This window comes from Parasteatoda tepidariorum, chromosome 10, assembly GCF_043381705.1.
Source record: "Parasteatoda tepidariorum isolate YZ-2023 chromosome 10, CAS_Ptep_4.0, whole genome shotgun sequence".
In the NCBI taxonomy this organism is placed as follows: domain Eukaryota; kingdom Metazoa; phylum Arthropoda; class Arachnida; order Araneae; family Theridiidae; genus Parasteatoda; species Parasteatoda tepidariorum.
This window is the reverse complement of record NC_092213.1, coordinates 68,875,906-68,899,470: the sequence shown is the minus strand read 5'-3', so window position 1 is coordinate 68,899,470 and position 23,565 is coordinate 68,875,906. Positions and strand designations below refer to the sequence as shown.

Genomic DNA, 23,565 nt, shown 5'->3' with positions numbered 1-23,565 from the left:
TGAAAAAAAATGCCTAATTTATATGAAAATCTAACGAGGTCCTGACTGTTCCATTTTATTTGAGGTCTCGCAGAAAAAGAATTCTTATAAAATCTGGCAACGGCTTTACCGAACCGTTTGGTTTTCTCTCGTTACACAATCACTGAGTATTTTTAGTTTCAGGTATTGGAACAATGCATACTTAATTCACGTATAGGTCAAGGATGGGTGAATTCCTACTCAAGGAACGTTCATAAGCATATTCCGGTCAATTTTTACTCCCCCTTCCTGTCAGCAAAAATAAGCAGCTCTTATTCCCTCCCATCTTCACTTATGTTTTCGACTTAACTTTGTCTATTACAATAGAAATCTAATTTAAGGCTTAAATTCAAGTAAAAGATGTAACTTTGAAACAAAATGTGTGTTACAATTCTTTTTAAAATACTTTGAGTTGAATATTTAAATATCTTTTATGTTTCCCTTCTGTGGTCAGAAATCTTGACCTCTGATGTTTCTTGAAGAAACTTATTTTTCCAACTTTTTCTTCAGCCAATATTAACTTTTATTTCACGTTTCAAATCTGAGTTATTTGTAAAGGGTAATTTTTTTTTTTACAAACTTTTTTGTTTCCTTTCATTTAGTTAAATTTTTTTTTTTTTAAAAAAAAACTTGAAAGTAAGAGGTTTTTTAATGAATCAATTACTTATTGTTCATACTTTCTCCCTCCTCTTTGTCAGTAAGATTAAGTTAAACTCGAAATCGCTTTCCTGTTTTTTTAACTGTAACGTAATATTTGACCGGCCTAAAGAAAAAATAATAGAAGAAAAAAATACATTTCTCTTGTTTTTATCTTAGGGACGGTTTATTTATGATGCCATTCTATCTTCAATATCTTTGACCGGTTCCGTTGTGGATCAGGTAATAGTGCGTTGGCCTTCCAATGAGGTGAGCCGGGTTCGAATCCCAGCGATGGCCGGTCGATACGAATTCCGCAACCAGCAAGCACCGACCACTGTGCTGACTTAAAAACATCCTCAATGGTAGACGGATCATCGGTTAGAGTCCCCTTGCCGTCTGGCTAACCATCGGAGGCTGTTGCAGAATGATTCAGTGGTGAATGGGTGCATTAATTAAAAGAAATCATATTTAATAACAAACAAATTTAATAATAGTAACAATAAAAAATATATGATACGAAAAGGGGCTCTCCAATGAGCCATCCAAATCAATCCATTGCCTGCCACATAAGTGTTTACAGAATTATATGAGTGAGCGATTACAACGCCCTCTTCTGGTCAGGCAGAAATTTGCAACACTCCCCACCTGAACTCTTTTGAGTTCACTTACCATAAATTTGCAAAACAAAATTTTTTCAAGAACAATATTAGTTGAAATATAAAAATTTTATCCTTAGCAGAAATTTGCAATAATAATAATTAAATGAATGTTCAATAATAAAGATAACAATATAAAACAATCAATTATAACATATGCATATAATCAAAATATATATTTTACACATTGCAATAAACATTTTGTTTAAGGATTAATTTCTAAATTACTTACAAGTTGAACAGAGCGTCTTATATCTCCTTTAGGGGTTTTTATCAAAAGAGAACGAATGTTCCCATCTCGCCCCTGATACACTTCCAAAATTCTTCCCAGCATCCACATATTTCTGGGATAACGCTCATCATTGATTAAAACAATATAATTTACCTTAAATGATGTTATCTTACCTGGTGGTGAAGAAATATAAGCAGATCTTAGATGAAGTAAATATTGCTTCCTCCACCGGTTCCAGAAATGATCCAATAGTGTTTGTTGGTATTTATACCTTTTAGTTAATGAATCTCTATTTACAATCAAATCATTAGGTTTATACTTAACAACAGGTAAAGACATCAATCTTTTACCAACTAAAAAATGAGAAGGTGTAAGTGGAGAAGGTTCTGAGGGTTCGTTATATAGATACGTAATAGGCCTCGAATTTATCATGGCTTCAATTTCCAAAAAGACAGTTTCTAATTCTTTAAGAGTTAGAGAAGATTTACCAATAATTTTCTTTAAACAAGTTTTAACAGTACGTATCTGTCGTTCCCAGAAACCTCCCCACCATGGACTTTTTTCTACAATAAATTTCCAAACAATATTTTTAGATGCAAACATATTTTTTACCTGAGGATCATTAATTTGATTCCACCATTTTTTCAGTTCATTATTTGCCTTTTTAAAGGCTTTTGCATTATCTGAATACAAAATCGAACACAATCCTCTACGAGAAATAAATCTTCTAAATCCCAATAAAAAAGAATCAGTATTCATATTAATAACTAGCTCTAAATGCACAGCTCTAGTAACTGCACAGGTAAAAATTAACAAATAACACTTATTATTAGAGTCAGTAACAAAAAAAGGTCCAGCAAAATCTACACCAGAAATATCAAAAGGAGGTTGTTCTTTAATTCTGTCAGGTGGTAACGGAGCTACCACTTGAGTACCAGGTTTTACCTTATAACGTCTGCATATTAAACAGTTTCTCAAAACCTTTTTGACAAATTGTTTACCTTTGATTATCCAATATTGTTCCCTTAAGTGAGTTAAAGTAGAATCTACACCTAAATGACCTATTTTAACATGAGCATCTAATATAACTAATTCAACAAATTTATCATTAGAAGGAAGTAGTACAGGATGTTTTGTTTTCACATCATCGCTTGAGAACTGCAAACGTCCCTGTAAAAATAAAAGATTATCATCATTAAGTTTACAATTGAGATTGAAAATTCGTGAATGTTTACTCAAAGTATTTTGAGAGAGGAGTTGTTGGATTTCACTCTCGTAATGCAAGAGTTTAACAGTTTTAATCCAGGAATGCAAAGCATTCTGAAGTTCAAAAGCACTAATAGGTCCTTTCAACTTCGAAGAATTTGGCTTGGCATTATGGGCAAACCTTTTTACCCAAGCTGTTACTCTCAAAAGTCTAGTAAGATAGCTGTACTTGTTAATATCAATAAACTTTGTAAGAGAAATGTCAAAAGTCTTGTTTTGAGTCAAAGCGTTCACCACAACAGCTCGTTGTTCTTTCTTGACCACATCACTGGCATCAGGCTGGTTGCAAAACTCTACTGCAGGCCACAAGTTGACCGGATGGGACAACCAAACTGGACCGGACCACCACAGGGAACTCGACACGATTTTAACTGCAGATTCTCCCCTTGTAATGAAATCAGCAGGATTTTCCACACCGCTGCAATGGTTCCAACACTCTGGAAGCGTAAGTGTCTGCACTTCTGCCACTCGATTAGACACAAATGGTTTCCAAAGCTTTGAAGATCCTTTTATCCAGTGGAGAACTATTTTAGAGTCACTCCAATAGTATATTTGTTGAGTGAAATTAGGAAAAACGTTTCGTAAATATTTCCCTAACCTAGCACCGACGAGAGCTGCCATCAGTTCCAATCTAGCCAAAGTCAAAGTTTTTAATGGAGCAACCTTGCACTTAGAAATAATGAATTTAACTTCAATATGTCCTTCAATTGGTGTATAACGAAGGTATGCCACGGCTCCGTAAGCCTTAGGACTTGCGTCAACAAATATGTGAAGAGAAACATCACTAATATCCGCCGTTGAACATAGTTTTCGTTCTATTATAACATAATTGTCCAAATCAGCAATTTCAGAACACCATTTCTTCCACTTTTTTACCAAATCGCTAGGTAAGTCTTCGTCCCACTTTAGACCTCGCTCCCAAATTTCCTGCATAATTATTTTAGCTCTAACTACAAATGGACTAATGAATCCACATGGATCAAAAATTTTAGAAATTATTCTCAACACTTGTCTTTTGGTGGTTCCTGATTCCAAGGAAAACCTTAACTCCTTTAAATCTAATTTAATTTTATCTTCAATAGGATCCCACTTTAATCCTAAGAAACCTGCTCCTTGCCCAAAATCAGTGTTTTCCTCATATCCGTTTTTACGCCAAAGTTCATTTAGTTCCATACAATTAGTTTTTAATTTCCTTAAATTAAATCCGGCGGCGCGTAATATTTCAATTGCCGACGAAGATAATTGATACGCATCCTGAATAGTTTTAGCACCATAATACAAATCATCTACGTATAGAGAATTCAACATTTCATAACAATTCGGTTGATCTACCTTAAATTTCCTAATATGAAATTTTAATACGCAAGCAAGAACAAATGATGACGTAGTTAATCCGAAAGGAAGGCGATTAAATTGAAGTATTCTTTTTGAATTATCTGTTTCATCCGAAAACCATAAAAATTTTAGATAATTTCTATCCTCTTCCGCAATTTCTATCATATGATAGGCCTTTTCCAAATCTCCGCAAAATGCGACTTGATTTTCTCGAAATTTAAGAATTATATCCAATAAATTTGGATAAAGATTAATTCCCGATTCAAGAGAATCATTCAAAGATTTCTTATTGTCATTTGCCTTACTACTACAATCGTAAACAATACGAACGCGACTTGTTTCTTTGTCATTCCTAATTACTGCACGATGAGGCATAAAATATCCTGAATTTAAGTTTTCATTTACACTATTCCCAACAATATTGCATTTTATTTGTTCGGAAACAATTTGTTTATACTGATCTAAAATCTCGGGATTTTTATTTAATTTATTCTCTAACGAATCAAAACGCCTTTTTGCAACTTCATAATTAGAGTCCATTTCCAAAGGGGGGCCTAAATTATCCTTCCACATTAATTTACATACGTAACGTTCTCCATTAAATCGCAAAGAATCCTCGAAATTTTTTATCAATAGATTATCCTTTTCAGAAAGACATATTTTCTCATTCGGAAACTCTTCTATTTCCCAAAATAGCTTAAGATCAAATAAAATAGAAGTAGAGTCCATAGTTAAGCATACATTCTCACAACTTTCGGCTGAGTCATGACCCAATTTATTATACCCAGAAAGTAACCATCCGAAATGGGAATTAATTAAACTTACATCTTCGTTTAATTTCATCCTTTCATTATAAACAATTCTCCAAAAAATACCACTCCCTATCAATAAATCGCAATTCGTGGTGTGAAATGAGTCAGCGAGTTCATATCCTTTAGTTTTTAACTCATTCATTAAGAGAGCATCTGGCTTGTTCAAGGTTAAGTTCGAAATGAAATGTGTTACTAAACATTCGATTTCGATCCACTTAGAGCTATTACTTTTATTTATGAGCTTTAAAGAAATTACAGGATATTCTTTTTCGCATGCTTTAGTTTGGCCGAAAGAATAAATTGCTAATTTTTCATAGCGTACGGGTTTTAATTTTAATTCCTTAGTTAATTTCGAGCTTATAAAATTCCTATGTGACGCATTATCCAGAATGGCGTTTGCCAAAATCGAATTTTTATCCGAACAAGCTAATACAGAACATGTTTGTAGAAAAGCTTTATCTTTGCAAAATATATTATTGTGTGAAACAGAAATATTCTCTACATTGATTTTTGAGTTAGACTGATATTTATTAGAGTTAGTATCGTTTTCCGAATCTTTCGTTTTTGTTTCATTAGCTCTATTTACATAATTTTGTGGTTTAAGAGTTTTCCTACAAACTGATTCGTGATGGTATTTAGAATTACATATTTTACATACAATTCCAGATCTACATAATTTACTGTAATGGTTTCTTTTGAAACAAACCCAACATCGTCCGTCAGACATAAGTTTACCAATTTTTGTTTCAACATCCAATTTTTTACAATCAACAGAATCATGCGAATTTACCAAACCACAAAAAATACAAATATTTTTTGACTGAGTATGCAAAGTTGAGGCTGTTGCTACGTTTTTAGGTTTAGAGTAATTCTTTTGATAAGTTTGTCCGCTTTGATAATTTTGAAAGGGGGTACGTTTAGATTCGTAATTTTTGGGGCTACTCATTACAGATTCACAAATTTCTCTAGACTCGACCTCGTTCCTTAAAAATGTCATTATTTCCGAAACTTCACAATTTTTATTTTTATCACGTTTCCTATGAAATTCTAAAACTAATTCTTGGGGCAATAATTTCAATAACAATGGGTTTAATAAATGACCATACGATCCCTCGGTAACATTTAAAGCGCGTAAATTTCTTATGTTTACCTCTATTTCATCATATAGTTTACGCAAACCTTTAACATAAGATGAGTTTCTAACCGGCTCCAAATTTAGTAATTTAGTCATATATGAATTTATAATGAAATCTGTTCTACCATAACGCTGTTTTAATAGTTCAATGCAAGAATCGTAATTTTTATCGTTTAATTCGAATCCAGCAACAACATTATAGGCGGGGGGAGAAAGAAGGGATTTTAGGTACTGAAATTTTTCAATTTTAGAAAGGGAATCATTTGTACCTATCGCGCTATTAAAGCAGTTAAGGAACTCCGTGAAATTGGAATCACCAGAAAAACGAGGAATTTCTAATTTAGGTAATTTAAGGGCCGAAAAGGTGTGTTCTACAGTTTCAGTAGAAGTATTATGACTTAATTCAGCTACATGATTTATTTCCTTGTTCATTTCTTTAATTTTACTTTTTAACTTTATTTTAGTTGAAATAATTTTTTCATCGTACTCTTCTGATACCTTAATTTCAGTTTTAAATTTTTCTGGATCCGTAATAAGGTCTTCTATATCCGAATCATGTTTTTTAAGAATTTGTTCTTTAGTTTCTAAAAGTTCTAGCAGTTCTTCAAGTGGCGTATCAGTTTCCGCTTGCTCTTCCAAATTTATTCTTTTAATTAATTTCGTTATACCGCTTCTTACACTGCTTCTTTTTTCTATAAGTTTATTAATCTTATCCATTTTCAAATAGTAATATATATAATATATAAGTGATAAAGTCTCCTACCGTGCAATCCAAATCCAAATAATGTAAATCCAAATTCAATAATGCAATAGTCCAATTATGCAATAATGTCCCAGTTTTGCAAGATCGGGAATAGTTATACACCGATATTGTAATTCCTCTTTGTACTAACAACCTTTTGTCGAACAGTCCAATTTTTATTTTAGCGATATTCGCGGACGTAATGCACCATGTTGCAGAATGATTCAGTGGTGAATGGGTGCATTAATTAAAGAAACCATATTTAATAACAAACAAATTTAATAATAGTAACAATAAAAAATATATGATACGAAAAGGGGCTCTCCAATGAGCCATCCAAATCAATCCATTGCCTGCCACATAAGTGTTTTTAGAATTATAATGAGTGAGTGATTACAACGCCCTCTTCTGGTCAGGCAGAAATTTGTAACACACGTTAAATCTGTCGAGTCACAAAGTCCTTCATGTTCAAATAACAAATCAAACTTCTGGGGGTACTGGTTCAGTAGTTTCCTTGTCTTTTGGAATGGTTCAAAATTACAAGGCTACAGAGTTGAACTTTAGTAGTCGTAGACCCAAAAAATTGGGTCGGCGGTTCAACGACGGTTATAAAACATTTTTGACCCAGCCGTGGTGGCTCAGGGGATAGAGCGTTCGCCTTCTAATGAGTTGAACCGGGTTCAAATCCCAGCGATGGCTGGTCGACACGAATTCCGCACCCGGCTAGCACCGACCACTGTGCTGACTTAAAAATATCCTCAGTGGTAGACGGATCATGGGTTAAAGTCACCTTGCCGTCAGACTAACCGTGGGTGTTTGTCGCTGTTATCTTCTCCGTGTAACAGATATGAGAATCAGTTCCATCAAAAAGACCTACACGATGGCAAATTTCTCCCCAGACTTGATCCAGGAGTTCCCTTGTCTTCTGGATTGGGTTAAAAATTTCAAGGATACGGAGTTTAACATTAATAGTCGTTCAGGCTATGACGCTTATCGTCACTTATCGTTCCATTAGTACACAGAACCTTAACAAAATTAAATAAGCGCTCTTGAGTTAAGTCGTAAGTACGTGCCGAAAGGTTAATCAGGAGTTTATAGTCCAATTTTGACCTAATATGTGACCTTTATAAAATTTAGCAATAGTTATATCAAATAAAAAAAACGGTATAATATATATAAGATCCGATATAGAGAAGAAGTAGGGTGTGCAGTCCAGAAACGATTTGAAATGCAGTATGGGTAAAATCTCTCCATATAAAATAGTCCCTTTTTTATATATTAATTAAAGTATTTTATTTTAACAATATAAGATAATAACTTTAAATAAATGTAACAGTTTTATTATAGTGGAATATACCTAATTATTTATTGCCTGCACCATCGTATCCAAAATTGGGTCAGCTGCTCAACAACGGTTATAAAATACTTTTGACCCAATCCTTGTCACGAGTGTCGCCATTTCTAGCCCACACTACAGGGGCTGGACGAAATATGGAAACACTTCTATACTAACTATACATAAACAATCATTTCTTTTATTAGCAAATATTTTGAAATCTTTTACAGGGTAAAACTATCGGCACAATTTCAAAGATCGAACTGCAAGCTTTTAGAAATGGTGCCATGTTTACCCATGCAAAATTTGGATCGACCAAAATGTGGAGAGGAAGTTAACCTTTTCGGGACAGGCGAGTCATAAATGTATTCATACGGAATCAGAATAGTAAAAAATAAAAAGTGGTAGCTTAAGTTTGGGCATAGCTAATTTGACAGACTTATTTTTGTTTTCATTTTATAACTAACATATCCAATCCTTGTGTGTTAAAACTACAACTATAATTTTTTTTTAATTCGAACCAAATAGTGGTGAATTAAATAAAGCAAACGGTTATTATCCCGGCCACAAACAAACAGCTATAAAAACAGTTTGGCTACCAGTTGTATCTTATTTACTCTGATTATCGACACCCTCAGAACACCGACATACGTGCCACGCCCGTCTCGAAGATGTTAATAACTTATCTTCAAACTTAAATACCAGTATTGAGAAACAAGTAAAGATGTTTTTTAGTACTTACACATATGCAAGCAATTCCGAAACAAAACACATGCTATAAAGCTCAGATTTTATTGACTGCGTGTTCGAATGGCATCTGTGAATATAAAAATAATACTTAATAGATGTATCCTTATTTTTGATGTAAATTATATATAACATATAATCTTAAAAAAAAATCACTTTTCTGATTTTAAATGTGTGTCACAATTCTTGATACCTTCTTGTCATACACTGTCATAATTCACGAAACCCCTCCCGCCTCTGCAGCCGTGAAATCATCTAGATCAGTGGTTTCCAACTGGCGGCCCGGGGGCCGCATCCGGCCCGCGAAGCCTTTCTTGTGGCCCGCGAACTAAAATATATTAGTTGTCATCTTTTCGCGGACAATTTTCGTAAAAAATCTATATGGGTTTAAATTCTTTTCTCGTTAATAAAAACCTAATTTCTTCGTTTCTGTAAAATTTATCATACCAACGGTGCAAAAAAAGTTATTTCTCAGGTTTTGCATCCAAGAAAATATTTATTCCAATACAAAAATAATCGTGTATGTTGTTCTTTTTTATTAATTTTTTTTTGTATTTTGTGAATATAATTTAGCATGTGTGTATCAGAAATTTTCTCGAAGAAATTCTCCGATTTAACTTTTTGAAACCACTCATTTTGGATGAAAATATTTACACACGCATTTGTAAATTTTAAATATAAATATCTATTCTCTGGTGGTTGCAGCAGGCAAACCTCAATCTTGTCATTGAACATTTTGTGTGCTACTATGTAAGTTTTAATACCAACCTTTTTAAAGTTTTATATCTTAACAATTAGATATCTGTTGCACATTAATTGCTTAATGCATGGGTGCACATTAAAGTTATTGTAGCCCGAATTTCTTAACATGCAATTAAACATTTTTAAAAATCTACTTCTTATTTAAATTTGTAATTCAATACTTTTATTTTTTACAACTTGGTAAAAATCTGACAGTAATATTTAATGTTCCTTCAAACATAAAAGAGTCCTACATAAAATTTTGATAAAGTTGCGGCCCGTCACTTGATTTGTGTTTTTAATTGTGGCCCCCGGCCTCATGTAAGTTGGAAAACCCTGATTTAGATGGACGATCCTTAAAATAATAGATGAAATCGCATCGTTTACCCTACCCCATTATGCAAAAAACTGACGCAGTTTAACTTGCTTTCTCATGTGAATGTAAGAAAGATATGAAAATAACATAATTAATGTACTAATTTATGGGTTTAAAAACAATTACGGTTATAAGGGATCGAAAATTGTCTTCAAGATACAACAAGATGTCAAAAGTTTTTAATGTTAGTTGCTGTTTGTTGACATTATTAAAGAACATTCTTTTGAGTTGTACCTTTTTTGCTGAGTAGATGCAATATGATTTCAAGGATCAAAATTCAAACACCAATTCATAATATTTAATATTTTGCATCCTTTTTTTCGGTTTCGATTTGCAATTAATATTCATTGATAACAACATCCAGACGTTAAGTTATCGAAACAAAGACAATCTGACGCCGAGATTGACGACCATTGTAGTTTAGTGTCTCTCATCATTGGTTTATTCTCGAATAAAAAAAATCAAAGCTAAACAAAAATCGAATAATAAATTTCATTCAAAGGCGTGGCAACTTGGAGAAATTTATTTCCGTAGTAATATTTATTCCATTCTTGCATTTCGTTTTGACGAATGAGGCAGCGTTGGTTAATTCCTTAATCTTGTTGTTCAAACTGAAAATAAATTAGTAAAATTAGGAATACTGAGCACTCCGTGTATATTCCTTTTTTCAATTGTATTGTTTCAATTACCACGATGAATTTTTTGCAACAACAAAACAGTGGCGATTTCAACACATGGAAAGGAAATGCTGGCTTAAGCAGGATTAATTATCCTCAGCCTTATTACGCAAAACCAGAAATGAGTTACAATTATGACCTTTGGTCTACAACTGAAGCTTTTGGACCAAGTCAACGAAATTCGATTTTAATGAATTGCGCCCAAAGTAAGTTTTAAGATGATTGTTAATTTATGTTGTAATTTATTATGGTTGTAATTTACACAATTCTAAGTTAGTGTAGTTAATATCGTTATCATAATCCATGATTAATTCAAAAATGCTTTGATTGAAGGTCTTTTGGAATCATGTGATCATCATTTGTATAATATCTCTCGTAACCGAAACCGAAAATTTCCATTAATTCAAAGGAAACGACCTGGAAGTAATTGATGTTATTAAATGTTATAGTTTCTGAAAGAACTTTTGTTGATCTTAAAAAATTCGTATGTGTTATCTTGTGTGTATTTTGTTTAACTTACTAAATTTCTAAGAACCAGTGCCAATGTTTAGAACCCATCTTGTAGAACGGAAAATAGCGTAACACACAGTTTGCCAGGTCTTGTAAAATTTTAAAAAGTGGTAACAAAAGTATCTTTAGCAAGTTATAATTCACTATCAAACCTAAGATATTAAAGTAAATTCATATTGGAACGAATTCCAGTTCTTTCAAGATTTAAAAATGAAAGCAAACCAATATATAATATAGAAATTTTATTAAAATATCGAAACAACCGTTCGAACTCAGGTAGCAGCTTATTGCTCTCATGAAGTAACATTATTTAATGGCAATTATTATTTAATTTTAGTGTTATTTTAATGATTAAAATGGTAGATAGCTGAGTTGATGAGAAAGGCAGGAATGAAGAATGTACTGGTTAAGTGTTTTAGATATTTTATTATGATATTGGAGCAGCTAGGCTCCCAGGATTTGTAGATTTCTTTTTGTAACTCCTTGATCAATTATAAATCATAACTTTTTTAATATAACATAAGCCAATGAGTGTTGTAGGCAGCTTCATTGTAGAACCTGCGCGTGACACTAAATAAAGTAAATAATATTTAAAAAAAACATTTTGCCAAGATGCGCATTGTTTGAAACTAAAATTACCTGAATTCAATGATAAACGTTTAAAATAAATTTTAATCGGATATTAATAAAACTTAGGACATTTAATAAGCTTTTAAACATTTTAGTTTTGATTCTCTAAAACGAGAAATGGAGTACAAGTAGTCAGTTAATCAGTACTGAGAAATAATATGAAATCTGGTTCATAACTGAAAACATATATCGACACAATAAAAGAGCTTGATGGAAGAACCAGGTATGTGAATTTTTTTGGAGAATTATTGAACAAAAAGTGGTTGCAACAATAAGGGTATGTTTAATGTAAAAAGAACTGTCATTTCCTTGACTTACATTTTAATACAATTAATCACATCAGTTTTTAGTATGTTTGCATGATTTTTATTTCAAATTTAACATAGGTAAATATACTAAAGCAAAGTTTCCGCATTCTTATAAATTGGTAAGAAAATAGTTCGGAAGAAACTTTTTTCGTTCTTGAAATGTCCCTTACCTGGTTCTTCCACTAAGTGTTATAATTAATATAACTAAAGTAATTTAAATTTTTTATGTTACTATTATTTGTTGTCCTTTTCGGTGGCTTCACGTTATTGAACTAAGCAAATCTAAGAATATAACTATTTGAACGGATACTGAATACGGCCGCCGAATCTAAATTTTTATGAAAAAAATATCATTAAATATTTTTTATATATAAATAAGTGGCCCAGGTGATGGAGCACTCGCCCCTGAATGAGGTGACCTGGGTTCGAATCTCAGAGCGATGCCCAATGATCACGCACAGGACTCGCCTCAACCACAGTACTGGAGTAAAATATCCCCAGTGGTAGACGGATCATGGACTAGAGAACCCTTGCCGTTAGAGGATTTTCGTTTTCTTCCTACCCATGTAATGCAAATGTGGGTTAGTTTCATCCAAAAGTCTTCCTTAAAGACAAATTTTTCCCAATACTTGATCCAGAAGGTGAATTGGCTTCACTATAACAAGGCTACGTAGTTGAACACTAGTAATCGTCGTAAGCTCAAAAAATAGTGTTGGCGACGGTTATGAAATAAAATACATATAAACGAGTTTAGTTCGTAAATGAATGTTCTTTTCACTAATCTTTTATATTGTTTTTAGAAAAAACATTCGATTAAATTTTCTTTTTTCACAAGCATTTCAATGAAATACCTGTACTTATATAAAAATTAAGGAAATATTAATGGGATATAAATTTCGAAACCTGTAATTACATTTATATCCCATTAATATCGAGTTATTAATGGGATATACATTTAATTGCAGGCTTCGATAAACATCGCGCATTGAACGAAGCGAAAGTTGTGTCGACGAAATGAGCTGTCTGTGAAAGGATAGTGTCGACAAAGTAAAGTCGGCTGTGGGGATAGTGAATTTCATCGTTATAAACCAAACCCTTTTATTTATTAAATTGTAAATTAAAGACGTGCTCTACCAACACTTCTTAGAAGGGAGGCCTGAGCACGGATCAATTTAGTTGTCCGATGTAGCAAATATAAACTGCGCAGTGGAGGTATTAGGGATACTAAGCTGCGTACTGTGGGATTAAAAGAGAGATTTCCCTTAAAGAATCGATTCTTTTTCTAAACAAATTTTTGTATTATTAGTAAATTAGCTCATTTTTTTATTTCAGTTACCGTTGGTTTTTAAATTGATTAGTGTTTCAAGAAACAATTCAAATTCGACGACTACAAACAAAATAAACGCGTTTCAGATAACTCTTGAATATGGTGGCTCATATATTATCCATGTTAATCCTGGAAAAAATAAATTAAAAAATAATCAAATATCAATGAAAATCGTTATTTGATTCACCATAACTGTACGCTAGCAATCATCAATACTTGAAGGAAAGGGAAAAAAGGGGGAATGGTCCACGTATCAACAACAAATGTCAATGCTAAATTTATGAGAAAATTTCAATTTTCGAAAGTCAATAAGTTTCGATATAAGAAAGCAACACGTGCTTATAAAATTCCCTGGGTTAGCTTTCTTCTTTAAAATATTACGTCTTTCAGCAAAAAATTCTAAATTAGGAATCTCGTCCCTATGGCAGAATCGCGGCGACATGGCGACGTAGTCGCAGAACGTCTTGCAAAAGATTTTCTTTTGGAAAAATTTATGTGGTTTTCCTTTCTGCAGAAATGTACACGTAAAATTTGAATTGCGCATTTAAATAATCACTTTTTGTCGCGTTCAATTTACGCCGATAGTATCGTAAATCCATGTAGTGTTTCAATTTTATTTTCGGCAGTTATTGATTTTCACATAGTTTCTAATTATCCCCATATATTTCAGACGATATTTGAAATTAGAATAAAGCTTTCGAGTATTTACTTTTTAAGGCAACGATTCCATCGTTTTTTTTCTGTGGCAATTATTGATTTTGATTTCCATATAAATTTTAAAATCCGATATTATTTATTACAACAATCAAATATTAAAACGAAGTACGCATTCCAGTAACCCCTTTTTAATGAGTCCGATTTGCATGATTTCATCGTCGATCTGTTTTTTGGTACTTACTTCTACAGATTTCATGATTTTAATATTTTTTTTCGAATGCGATAATGATTTGTAAAATGCGATGAGGAAAATAATCCAATTTTCCCCAACAAAATGCAAGACTATCACCCATAACATTAGAATAAAAAGTATTACATATTCAATGAAAATATTTTTGCTTCTTTTGTAAACACAGCGTTTTCATTACTTTAAATAAGTAACATATATATTTGTTATTATTGAATATTTTATTTTATAACCGTCGTCGCCCCAATTTCATGCGTTTACGACTACTGATGTTCAACTCCGTAGCCTTGTAATTTTGAACCAATCCAGAAGACAAGGAAACTCCTGAATCAGTTATCCCCAGAGGTATTGATTTGTTATGGTTATGGGAACATGGAGGACTTTGCATCTCGATAGATTTTAACGTGTATCACGAGCAGGGCTGATTGTGCTCCAGAAAAAATCCGGATTTCTGGATTTTTCGCAAAGTTTCCGGAAGTTTTCGGAGATTGAAGGTCCAGAAATTTTAAAAAATCATTGATCACAGAAGTTTCCGGAAATCAAATTTTCAAAGGTGGAACTTTATAAGATTATAATAATGATTAATATTCATTTTTTATCAGTAAATAGTTGTTTTAATCATAAACTCAAGAAAAAAAGGCATATTTGTAAATTTTAATTACCTCTCCAGGATATCATAGTTATGTGTAAAATTGTAAATATATTTTAAGTAAACTAAGAAATATTGAGAAATAGGAAAAAATTTTTTAATAAGAAATTTTTTTCAATGTTAACTTTTTTTTAACTCAAGAAATTTTCCGGAATTTTGGTTTGGGCTCACAATCACCCCTGCACGAGACTCGACAGATTTTAACATGCACCAGTCACCATCTACTACACGGGGAGTCTTCGGCCGGCGAGGATTGAACCCACGACCTCTTGGACATGGGCCCAGCGCCCTACCGACCAGGCTACCCCGGCCAATCATATTCTTATAGACAGCAGCATCAGCATTCATATGGATTATTAAAGGTTTAAATTACATTATAAATTATAATAATACGATAATAAGGAGCTGGTTACAAGGATGACTCACAAACTCTTCACTTTATTATTGTAGATAATTTAACTAAGATACTCATGTTTTAATCAAATTCTTCAAGAATTATTTAACATTCTTTCCTTTTAAATTGTACACTTTTTGATTGTATTCTAATTTTAAAAATTTTACTTCTCAGATAATCACCATACATGGGCCAAAAATTCTGCTTTTCAGAATCGAATAAATCCTTCAGGTATTTCAATCAACGACACCAGTCCCACCAATAAGTCTAACTCTACTATTCCTCTTGGCATGAACTGTGGCCAAATTAGTAAGTGTTTTTTTATTTCATTTAATTAAGTTGTTTTAATTATTATAAATTAAATTGATTTTATTTAGACGTACAGTTCTGTAAAACTAAAGCAGAACTATTGTATAAATTTCAATAATAGAATTTTCACAAAGTTACTTTAATAATAGCTAAGTTAAAATTTATTTTACTCAAAATTGCATTTTCCCCCACTTACATTAGATATTGAAAATGAAAATGGCACTAGTACGGTCGTTGGAAAAGATTTTAGGAAGTGGTAGACGACGTAAAACAAAACTTAAGTTTATAGGAAGAATTTTTTTTAAATGAAACACTTTGAGACATTTATAAGTATGTTTAGTCAACAAATAGAGCTTATCTGCTTTTTTTTTTTTAAAAAATTTCGATTCTTAGTGGTAGTTAAAACTTATTTATTTATTTATTTTTTTGAATTTTTAAACTTCAAGATTTACAACATGTTGCTACCTCTACAGGGATCTGTCCAAACATTTTGTGAAAGGTCCTGTTTTTGTAAAATTGGAAAAAACTACACTTTTTTGTGAATATAAAATAAGTGTTAAGTCACATTCTTTCACAATAATAGGACCCTATTTGCACTAATTCACAAAACCAGGATCCTATTTGCACTAATTCACAAAACCAGGACCCTGGTTGAAAGAATGTGACTTAACGTTTATTTTATNCCCCTGTGAAAAAAATAATTGCAAAAAACATCAATAATTAGAAAACATTTAATTATATTATTTTAATAATATATAAAATTTTTAAAATTAAAATTCTTAATGTGAAGGTTGCTGCTGCTTTTCCTTAATTAATAAATTGAATTGGGGGATGGTTTTCGACTAAGCAATATCATGTTCAATATTCAATCGATTTCGATGTTATGTTTTTATTGTCACAAGTGTGGAAAATCCCGCTTCGCAAAGATACACTGTCGCAAACGGAATTATAGCTGCCATAGCTTGCTTTACAAGCAATGCAATGGGTAGGCTTCCAAACGTTTTAAAAATTAGGAGCAGTCAGCAGACCCCCAAAATATAACTCATGGACCTCTTAGGGGTTCATGAACCACAGGTTAAGAAACCCTGCTCCACAGGGATCTGTCCAAACATTTTGTGAAAGGTCCTGTTTTTGTAAAATTGTGAAAAAACTACACTTTTTTGTGAATATAAAATAAGCGTTAAGTCACATTCTTTCACAATAACAGGACCCTGGTTGAAAGAATGTGACTTAACGTTTATTTTATATTCACAAATTACGAGTAATTTTTTCACAATTTTACAAAAACGGACTTTTCACAAAATGTTTGGACAGACCCCTGATAAATAAAATGAACATATAAATATATGGGTGTTGCTCAAGAGCCAAAGTTGCCATGGATCAATTAGAAAAAGAAGGGGGGGGGGATTCTCTTTCTTCTCAGAAGAAGGTGTGGTTTTTCAATCTATTTGTTTATAAATCATTGTCACTCTTATTATCGTAAACAACCAATCTTCCTCTTTTAACGGCATCATGACTCTCAAGAATATTAAGTTTCCGAGAAGTGAACTGATCAGCAGATCTGTAGGTTCTGCATTAATTTAGGTGACGGTGTAGCTTTTATTGTTGTTTCCTGTTACAATTGATTTGCTTTTCTTTTTTCTGAAAGTGCTGTTTAAAATAAAAGAACTTTTCATCTTAGATCTTTCATATACTTAACTTTTTTTTTGTTCTTATTCTATACTTTTGCCTTAGATTGTTCTAATGTCACATTTTATATTCAAAAATATCTACGTTTCTAACTCTTAGCATATCTGTAATAGTTTTGTGACAAAGCAATTAATAATTTTTTCATTTATCAAAAATGGTACATAAAACAAATTACATTGAAACATTAGGTTTGCGCTAAAATAACGCCGTGAGAGGACCAAATTCGAATCAATTGACTCAAATCAAGTGATTTTGATTACTGATTCAAGTTAAGGGATTCAGAACAATCATTCGAATCAGATCAGTGATTCGAATCATGCGATTAAGATCACTATTGAAATTAAGTGATTCAGATCAATAATTAGAATCAAGTTATGCAAATCACCGATTAGAATCAAGTGATTCAGATCAGTTATTCGTATTATGCCATTTTGGATCAATGATTCTAATTATGCGATTCGAATAATTGATTCTAATCAAGTGATTCAAATCATGTGACTTAAATCTCATTTCGAATCTAGTAATTTCGATCACTGATTCGAATAACGGGATTTAAATGACATAATGGCAAATCACTTGATTCGAAATTGCAAAAAATTCGAATGAAGTTCAATTACCTGTCACTATATTTCTTTTAACTAATGTCGATCAGTCTCATCTCCAGTTGCTCGGTCTTATCTCCAGCTTTGTACCTGATAGTCAATACAAATAGCTCACTGATCGCTTATTAAAATTATTTACCATCAGATATATTATTTTCTCGAGCAATTGATCTTCCTTACAAACTTTGACCACTTCCTTACTAACTAAAGCAATTTAGAGTGAACACCGAATAGCAGAGTTAAAGCAGAATTAATGTTAACCAAATAGCAGACAGAATTTATATCACCAAATAGAAGAGTATGAGCAGAATTTATGTCACCATTTTTTAAGAGAAACATTATTGAACAGCCGACCCAATTTTTTGTGTTTACGACTACTAATGTTCAACTCGGTAGCCTTGTAATTTTAAACCCAATCCAGAAGATAAGGAAACTCCTGGATCAGTACCTTCGGATGTATAATTTGTTATAGGAACGCGGAGGACTAAGTGACCCGACTGATTTAACGTGCACCAGTCATCATTTACTACACGGGGAATCTACGGCCGGCGGGGGTCGACGCCACGACCTCTTGGAATCACTTTTTCAAAATTTAAAAACATTGTAAGTGAAATAATTATTAGAAAATTCTGTTTTTGGGGGGAAAGAGGGTGAAGGCGAAGCACTGAGGCTCATTCCTTCTATTATAAACTAATATCAGCACTTGGAATTTCCCTTTCGTTTTTCAGAAGTGATGCACAATACGTTTTTCATCAATGATTAGAAAAAAATAGAAATATAGAAGTGCACGTAGAAATGTAGTTTTTTAATTTAATTTCTTTATTTTCTTATCTTTTGCTTATTGTACCAGATGTAAGAAAAAGGACTATTTTTTTTTACATTTATTTAATTAATTAAAATTTTTTACCCAGAGCGGAAGCCATTATTACACAAAGGGTCATTTTAGGAGTAATTTTTATACGTTAACAGACCCAGCGCATAGTATTTCGGATAATATGAAAATCTGTGTTTTATACAAAAAATATTTTGAAAATGAAGTAATTTAATTAGCAGTCGTTTTAAAAATAAAGAACACGTATGAATTGTTTGGCCGTAAGATTAACAGCGGGCACTCGAAATTTTTTTCATTTTAAGAATAAATTTTTTATAAATTAATTTTCAGGACAAAATTTAGAGTCAATGTATTGATAGTAAAAAATTAAATATATCCTTTTTTTTAACGTAACATGTTTTGAAAGTTTATTGCTGAAATTGAAGCAATTAATATTTATAGGCTGCGATTGTAATGCCCATTTATATAATGCATTTTGAACCATTTTCTGTTGCAGGTCCATCATACTGGAGAGCAATTACATCCTCAAAATCAATGCATAATGGCGCTGAAGGCATCCAAAAGCCAGAAGCTCATAACTGCAATCCAGTTGTCCACTACAACAGTTATCGACCGGCTATGATTCATCAACCAAATAGTTTCAGTCAGTTCAAAAAAAGTGTATCCCCGCCAGGATTGATGCAAAGTTGCAATTTCTGTCGTCGCAATGGAGAACGCAAAGAATTTTACACCAATCATGTTTTGAAAGACAGCACTGGCGATGTTCAGTGCCCAATATTGCGACAGCATATCTGCGAACTATGTGGCCAAACTGGTCCAAAAGCACATACCCAAGCCTACTGCCCACTGTCAAAAAATAAACCTGGCAAAAAGAATCGACCTCTTACCATCAAGCTCAAGGAAACTCAACGTGATAGTTGTGGACGCGTAAGATTCTCATTTTAGTTATGCGAACTGCTTGAAACATTTTGTCCAAAAGGGGCAAAAAACAAATGCAATTATCTTCTGTGTTTCTTGCAATTATAAACAGGGTGCGTAGCGTTTTTTAAAGGTGCTTATTTTCCTTTTTTTTTAAAGCCCTTAAAGGTGCTTTTTTCATTGGGTGTTTTTAAAAAGCGCTTAATTTTTCCTTTTCAAAATGAGATTTTTCCTTTTATGGTGATTTTCGCTTCAAATTATGCAAAAAGACTCAGCTCACATTCAAAATTTTCACAATTAATTCAACCCCAATCTATTTCGGCTTATTGCCAGTCCGTAGCGTATGAAAACAACATTCGTTTTACATGATTCAAAATTTCATGATTTTTGACAATTGTCAAAAACAATGAAAAAAAAAAATTTTTTTTTTTTGACCTGACGGTTAAAACAAGATAAAACCATAAATTGTCAAAAACTTTCCCACTCTGCCTAATTATGATATTTTTTTATGCACCCTGTATAAAGCAATTCAATAAGTATTCCATCATTTATTCATTTTTGCATTCTTAAAAACACTTGTTAAATGTTTAATGCCTTTTTTTCCCTTGAACTTGCTTAATTGAACTGATATTTTTTAAGGTTTGTGTTACAGTAGGGAACCGATTATCCGGAACGATCGGGACCATCGCTATTCCGGATAACTGATTTTTCCGGTTTTCTGAATGGCTACTGAAAGCCGTTTTTTTTTATTGTTAAATTCAACTAAAAAAGAAAAATATTTACAAATAATCTTAAAAAGAAGAAAAAACGATGAAGTAATACACTAATGATTATTTCTAAAATGATGGTAAGGTAAAAAAGAATGGATGGTAAGGTAAAAAAGAAAGAAAAATCCTAAAATCTTATGTGGAAAAAAAAATTTTTTTTTAAAAAATGGTGGGAAAATTCACTGAATTTCGTTCCGGTTTTTTGGTTTTCCGGATAACGGGTTCTGTACTTATATGAATGATATTAGCATTTTAATATCACAATATATCCTCCACGAAAATATCCATTTATCATATCGGTAATATTATGTTTAAAAAATGTTATTCATTAATTCTCTAAAATTTTACATGCATGAGAAAGTTATAGAATTAATTTCTATTTCAAGTCCTATTCTTATATTAAATTTATGTATTGTGTTAAAAGTTGTCCAATAATATTGTGTTTCAAAGATGTAATTCATTATTATATATTTGCAAGTATGAAAATAAAACATATACCAGAAATTTATAGAATAATGTCTGTAAGTTGTTAGACTCTTACTCTTATTTTAAATTTCCTTATTTAATTAATTATAGAATAATTTCTGTTTCAAAAATGTAATTTGATAAGATTGTTACTTAAAAGTAATTATCCATAAACAGGGATACAAAATTGAACAAGTGTTAAAAGTGAGGTAATAAAATTTTTTATGTTCAATAAGGTAAGTGTTTGTTTATTTATGCATATTTGTATAAAATTTTTTTTATTTAATTTCCAAAATATTTGACAGGATTCATAGTTGCACCGCTTATATTACACAGGATGCCTAGCGTTTTTAAAAAGTACTTATTTTTGATTTATGTTTTTTTTTTTGCCGGGTCGATTGTCTTTCTTAATTACAAAAAAATTCATGATTTTTCACAATTTTCTCTGCAATATTCATCAAAAAATTTTATCATGATCATGTGAAGTNTTTTTTTTTTTTTTTGCCGTGTCGATTGTTTTTCTTAATTACTAAAAAATTCATGATTTTTCACAATTTTCTCTGCAATATTCATCAAAAAATTTTATCATGATCATGTGAAGTTTTTGAATTTTATGTTTATAAATTAAGAGCTTTAAACGATTGAAAAAAAATTATATTTCTCCACAGATCCTAATTGTGATAATTTTTTTGAAAGTGATTAAAAATATTTTTGAGTGCTTAAAAGGTGCTTATTTTTTGTTAAAAAATCTGGCTACGCAACCTGTTAACAAAATATTTAAATAAAACATAATTTTTTTTATTTATTATTTTATTCAATTTTAATAACAGCCAATCCAACTCTGAATTTAAAATTACTAAGCAACTTCGCAGCCTTGTTATTTAAAACCAAACACAGAAGACAAGGGAATTCCTGGATCAACTATTTTTTGCGTTACTTGGAGACGAAAACCTCTCCCAGTTAACCCAACATCGAGGGGATTTTTAAGTTATTTTTTGTTTTATTTTATTAAAAATATTTTAATAAATTTGTAGTGATTTAAATTGTATTACGTTAATCCATGTAATAATTGCCATCTTGGCGAGATTTCAAATAGTTGCCAAGGGGTGGGCTATTCTAGGATTCTTTCTACCTTCTCTCTAAGTTATTGCCCATACATAACTTGACTCGTTTACTCTCTCAAAAAATATTTCTTAACTTCAGCTAAGATGAACTGTGTGATTTTTTTGGTAATTTTATTTAAATCACATGGACAGTTAACTCCATTATCACTATTTTTCTCAACTCCTGGAAAGAAATACCTTTCCCGTACGTCATACATCAATTAGTCGCAGAAAATCGATAAACTTGCACTACACTATCAGGGTTCTGTCCAGACATTTTGTGAAAGGTCCGTTTTTCGTGAAATTGTGAAAAAATTACATTCTTTCAACCAGGGTCCGCTTTTACAAATGTGTGCAAATAGGGTCCGTTATTGCAAAAAGAAATTTTTTTCAAGGAGTTTTTAAATTGTAAAGACATACAAGATTATGCTTAACACTCTAAAATTATAATTAAAAAAATTAAATTTTAAAAAATAAACAACAATTGCTGCTTTTAAATTAGAGATGATTTGGAATTCAGCCTATACTGCTGAACGCAGAATATTAATTTCGAACGAATAATGGAAGAATCGTCTGCCAAAGACAAAACTTAATTCGTTTACATCCATCTTTCTTGTTTTCTGCCCTGGAAAGGGTTTATTCGATTAACAAAATAATAATGAAGATAAACAAATTTGTGAAGGGTCCGATTAAAAGAAAAATCATTTTGTGAAGGGTCCGTTTTTATGAAAAGATATTTTGTGAAGGGACCGCGTTAACGGACCCAAATTTCTTCTAAACAGACCCCTGACTATCGATACAAAGACACTGTCATATAATACCCGCGTTATCCCGATAATTAAAAAAATCTTAATGAAGCTATTTTTAGCTAGTATACATGCATAAAAGTATATGCGGCATTTTTTAAAAAATTAAGCATCATTGGTGTCAATAATCGATGACGACTTACGCGGTTTTATATGACGAATACAGGGATGCCATAAGGGACTAAAAATGTAAAAAGTAGTAGAAACTCAATTCATTTTTATTTATTTAAAACCTATAATTATTCAATCGTTACTACTACTCAGGGCTAAAGAAAATAGAAGGGCTAGTTCACTCGGCTCTTAGAGCTGAAGCTACGATTTCCCTCCTTATGACGTCACTGTGTCCACAGATCTCTGAGATCGCAAGCATAGATATTATAATAACTTTGCATCTTTCGCTTTGTAAAAATAAGTTCGACTTTTTCTGGTTATTAGCTTTCAAACTTTACGTAATTAACACATTATTTCCGTTCATAGACATAGTTAAAAAAACTTTCTTGGCCATTATATTAAAAAAAATACCATTTTAAACTTATAAAAATGTTTTACTAGTTGGCGAAAATGACACTATAAATACTTTATTTTAAAAAGTTCAGTTTTAACTTTAATTATTAAGAAAAATGAAAGCATATATCGACAC

General features: G+C 31.8%; 3 protein-coding genes across 3 annotated transcripts in view; 2 read left to right on the top strand and 1 right to left on the bottom strand.

Moving 5' to 3' along the window:
* Positions 1-15,133, top strand: part of LOC107448691 (uncharacterized) — a 189,668-nt gene extending 174,535 nt beyond the window's left edge. The window contains exon 7 of the transcript XR_011637893.1: positions 14,811-15,133. The gene's annotated coding sequence lies outside the window, so the exon portion shown is untranslated. The remainder of the gene's footprint in view (positions 1-14,810) is intronic.
* Positions 1,519-6,810, bottom strand: LOC122269826 (uncharacterized). The gene has a single exon (XM_043044708.2). It carries the CDS (start codon positions 6,808-6,810, stop codon positions 1,519-1,521), a length of 5,292 nt encoding a protein of 1,763 aa, XP_042900642.1.
* LOC107448685 (RNA-binding protein nanos) lies at positions 10,561-21,154 on the top strand. The gene is made up of 3 exons (XM_016063983.4): positions 10,561-10,918; positions 15,609-15,743; positions 19,363-21,154. The coding sequence occupies exons 1-3, from the start codon at positions 10,729-10,731 to the stop codon at positions 19,809-19,811; spliced, it is 774 nt and encodes a 257-aa protein (XP_015919469.2). The 5' UTR covers positions 10,561-10,728; the 3' UTR covers positions 19,812-21,154.
* Positions 21,155-23,565: the final 2,411 nt, after the last annotated feature.

Coding starts and splice junctions, on each gene's coding strand:
- LOC122269826 (XM_043044708.2), bottom strand. CDS start 6,810: ATGGATAAGATTAATAAACTTATAGAAAAAAGAAGCAGTGTAAGAAGC.
- LOC107448685 (XM_016063983.4), top strand. CDS start 10,729: ATGAATTTTTTGCAACAACAAAACAGTGGCGATTTCAACACATGGAAA. Junction 10,919..15,608: donor TTTAATGAATTGCGCCCAAA/GTAAGTTTTAAG, acceptor TTTACTTCTCAG/ATAATCACCATACATGGGCC. Junction 15,744..19,362: donor CATGAACTGTGGCCAAATTA/GTAAGTGTTTTT, acceptor TTTCTGTTGCAG/GTCCATCATACTGGAGAGCA.